The sequence below is a fragment of the Nelumbo lutea genome, chromosome 7 (genome assembly GCF_056320005.1).
Source record: "Nelumbo lutea isolate HS-2025 chromosome 7, American lotus-T2T, whole genome shotgun sequence".
Lineage (NCBI taxonomy): Eukaryota > Viridiplantae > Streptophyta > Magnoliopsida > Proteales > Nelumbonaceae > Nelumbo > Nelumbo lutea.
In genome coordinates this window covers 1,941,901-1,945,087 of record NC_142690.1, presented here as the reverse complement: position 1 = coordinate 1,945,087, position 3,187 = coordinate 1,941,901, and the positions used below count along the sequence as shown (strand labels likewise).

The 3,187-nt window shown below is 38.0% G+C and overlaps 1 protein-coding gene across 1 annotated transcript; it reads right to left on the bottom strand.

Annotated features, from left to right (window-relative positions):
* Positions 1-930: 930 nt before the first annotated feature.
* LOC148844574 (uncharacterized) lies at positions 931-1,722 on the bottom strand. The gene has a single exon (XM_088956181.1). It carries the CDS (start codon positions 1,677-1,679, stop codon positions 1,167-1,169), a length of 513 nt encoding a protein of 170 aa, XP_088812307.1. The 5' UTR covers positions 1,680-1,722; the 3' UTR covers positions 931-1,166.
* Between the last annotated feature and the right edge of the window lie 1,465 nt (positions 1,723-3,187).

The following is a 3,187-nucleotide window of genomic DNA, read 5'->3' as shown; positions in this document are numbered from 1 at the left end:
TTTGAAAGAGGATCTAAGGCCAGCTTTGGAGCAGTTATTCAAGATAGTTCAGCTTTTTGCGTTGCAGCTAGTTATGGTCCTGTGGTTGCTACTTCGGCTCTTTAGGCTGAAGCCATGGGCCTCCTCTTGGTGGGGGCGTACAGGGCTCAAGAGAGTGATAGTAGAATCAGATAATTAATTGCTGATAAACGGGTTTAAAGTTGATTGACAAGATTGGTCGGTAGCTAGAGGTTTATTTTATTTGTAAGGACATTTATATGCTGGCTATTAGACCCCGTTTGGTATGTCTTTTCATGTAGGCTATCGGCTTTTGAAAAATTTGGCAGTTCATGTTATCATCTTTTCCCATTTGGTTGGAAAAAGATCTAACCACTAAAAAATGTTATGCTGAAAAGACGCACAAAGCCCAATTTATGTGATTTTTGGAAAGTTCTAAATAGAGTTTTTTTTTTCAACATGCCTTCATGTGAAAAAACATGTTTTAACCAAACGGTCTTTAAGCTGTCAAAATCTTAATGCAAAATCTGACTATATCTTTTAACTACAGAACTTCCTGAAGATCCTTACCAAACATCTCCCAAGTCTTTTGAAATTTCTTTTTCTTTTCTTTGCCCCCCCCCCCCCCTGCTTTAGTGACCTCTGAATCTCTGATGTTCAGTAGCCTGATTAATGGATATTTAGCTTTTCTTCTTGGGAAAAAAATAAACAAATCAACAAACAAGCAACAAATAAAACCGTTCTCTCACGGAGACACAGCACCAGCTTCAAACAGGTATTATAATGTCCCATTCCGGAGCCAATGACAGGAATATGAAAACAAAAACTTTTGGGGGAATGACTGATCAGTCCAGGTCAAAATTTTTTAGCTGAATCCTGACCATGAATTGATGCTAAATCCACAGGCAGGATACAGTTTACAGGAGGGGGCTGGGGGTTGTAATTCAGAATTCTGCATTGAGGTAGAGTGAACTTAACCCATTTTTTTTAAACTAAACATGCAGCAATGCTATTAATCAATTATAACATAATATGATGAATATAGCAGATCACATAAACAGAAAGCCTATATTGCTTTCTAGTACGTATAGAAGTAATGAAATGGCCGATGTGTATTTGCTGGAGTTGAACCACATCCAGTCGTCCACCCACCAAGAATATGATTCTACCTACGTTTTCAAACGCAGAACAGGCTTTTTCCGAGAACCCAGATGTGAATCTTGCTTCACCTTGATCAAGTGACTCAGGACTTTAATATAACGACTTACCATTCCACCAGTCTTCACCCCCTCCATGCCCTCTGCTTGCTGCTTCGTCACCAACTGTAGCTGATTTTCTTGGGTGAAGTGATGACCGAGTGATTTCCCACTTCGACCACGCTTCCCTTCTTCTCCATCACTCAGTTTCTCTTCTCCTTCATGGATCAGTTCCTTAAGGCTTCTACGATCAATGCCATCCTCCTCCACTTCACCGATTCCCGAAGAAGGATTCTCTGTTTCAGGAGAAGATTTGGCATTCTCTGTTTCGGGAGAACATTTGACATCATCCTTCTTGTCATCATCTCCTGCTGTGATAATGGGATGAATAGGTTGATCTGATACTTGAAGCTTAATGGGTTTTCTGGTTCTTCTGGACATGCTAAGGTCAAAGTGGCGCTTGCTGGGATTGCACTCACTTCCCATTGTGGAACAGGGTTGCAAGAATGATCAATTTCCTTCTCACTTATCATGCTTGGAGGAAACAGAGACTAATCAAGTTAATTCTTTGATTGCTTTAAAGAAGGAGCATGTTCGAGATTTCTTGGTGATAAATCAAAAGTAAGTTCTGGGTTTTCCAGGAGGTGAAATGTCTCTTTCGGGTCCTCCATCACCAATTGAAAGATCAACCCTCTACAGTGGTAGCTGACCAGTTGAGCAGAGGAGATGGCACCAAACTCTACGACCATCTCTCATCTGATTAAAATGCAGTTGGTCTCATTCACTGTTATGTATCCAAGCCTCTCTCTCTCTCTCTCACACACATATTAAATCACCGTTCTACAGTCTGCACTGCCTAAACCAACAAAATCTCCAAAATATATTCACTAATTTTCAAGGCACCTAGGCATGGCGTAGGCAAAGGATTTTTTTAAATAAAAATATTAAGCCTAGCAGCTAAAGGTAGTTCTGGATGTTCCATGGCAACCAGCAACCATCATATCAAAATATAGAAAATCAACATATTTCTTAAGAAAAAAAAAGAAAGAAATTAAAATTAAAAAAAAATTATTAGGGTCAAACCCCAGGTTTTGTCTTAAAAGAAGAAGAATGTATTGATTGGAAAAACATTGTTAAGGTCTCTATTGATTATTGGTTCAGGTTTTCAAGTCTCTAAGAGTTCAAGACTGCATATAGCAATATAAGTGTTGATTAAACCCCAAACAAGAAAATGATAAAAGGAAATTAGTATATAAGTCCCAAAAATTAATATTTCAACTTAATATGTCTATTTTATCATCACAATTTCAAAAAAAAAAAAAAAGAACATACAAATATTTCATAATATACAAATTAGCTTGGCTGTTAATTGTTAAACAAGGCAATCTTCCATGGGTGGGCTTATGGCCTACACGTAGAGGTCGTCTTGACAACTATGTATGTTCCAAAACTTATGACAAACTTGGCATAACAGTCCAAACATTATTGGAGACATATGGAAAAGGGTTTAAAAAAACTAAAACAAAATCACTAATCACCGTCATGTAAACAATCTTTTTCCCCTACTTGTCTTAAATTCCTATCGGTAGGTAAAACTTCAATTTAACATTGACAAGGCCTTCAACAACAATCACGTACGTCAGATTGGGAATTTATGTGTGAGATGGAACCCAACCCCTCCACCAACAAAGTTTGCAAATATCTGATTAGTCATTCTTTCCGGTTTTTCTGTTTGTGGCTCAGCAAAAGCTACAGCAAAAGTACCTTATACCAATGTTTTCAAAACCAGACTGGACCGGAAAAACTAGGAACCAGTCATTTCATTTAATCCAAAAATCACTTTTTGGCCAAAAGCCATTGATTTGGTCAGTGATCACTGACTCGAGTGATCGAATCATCAAATCGTTCAACCCAAAAAACGGTTTTTGGTTGTTCTTTTGTGTTTTAAATTTTTTTTGTTTTTGTCTGAACAGGCTGTCTGGTCAGACTGTTCG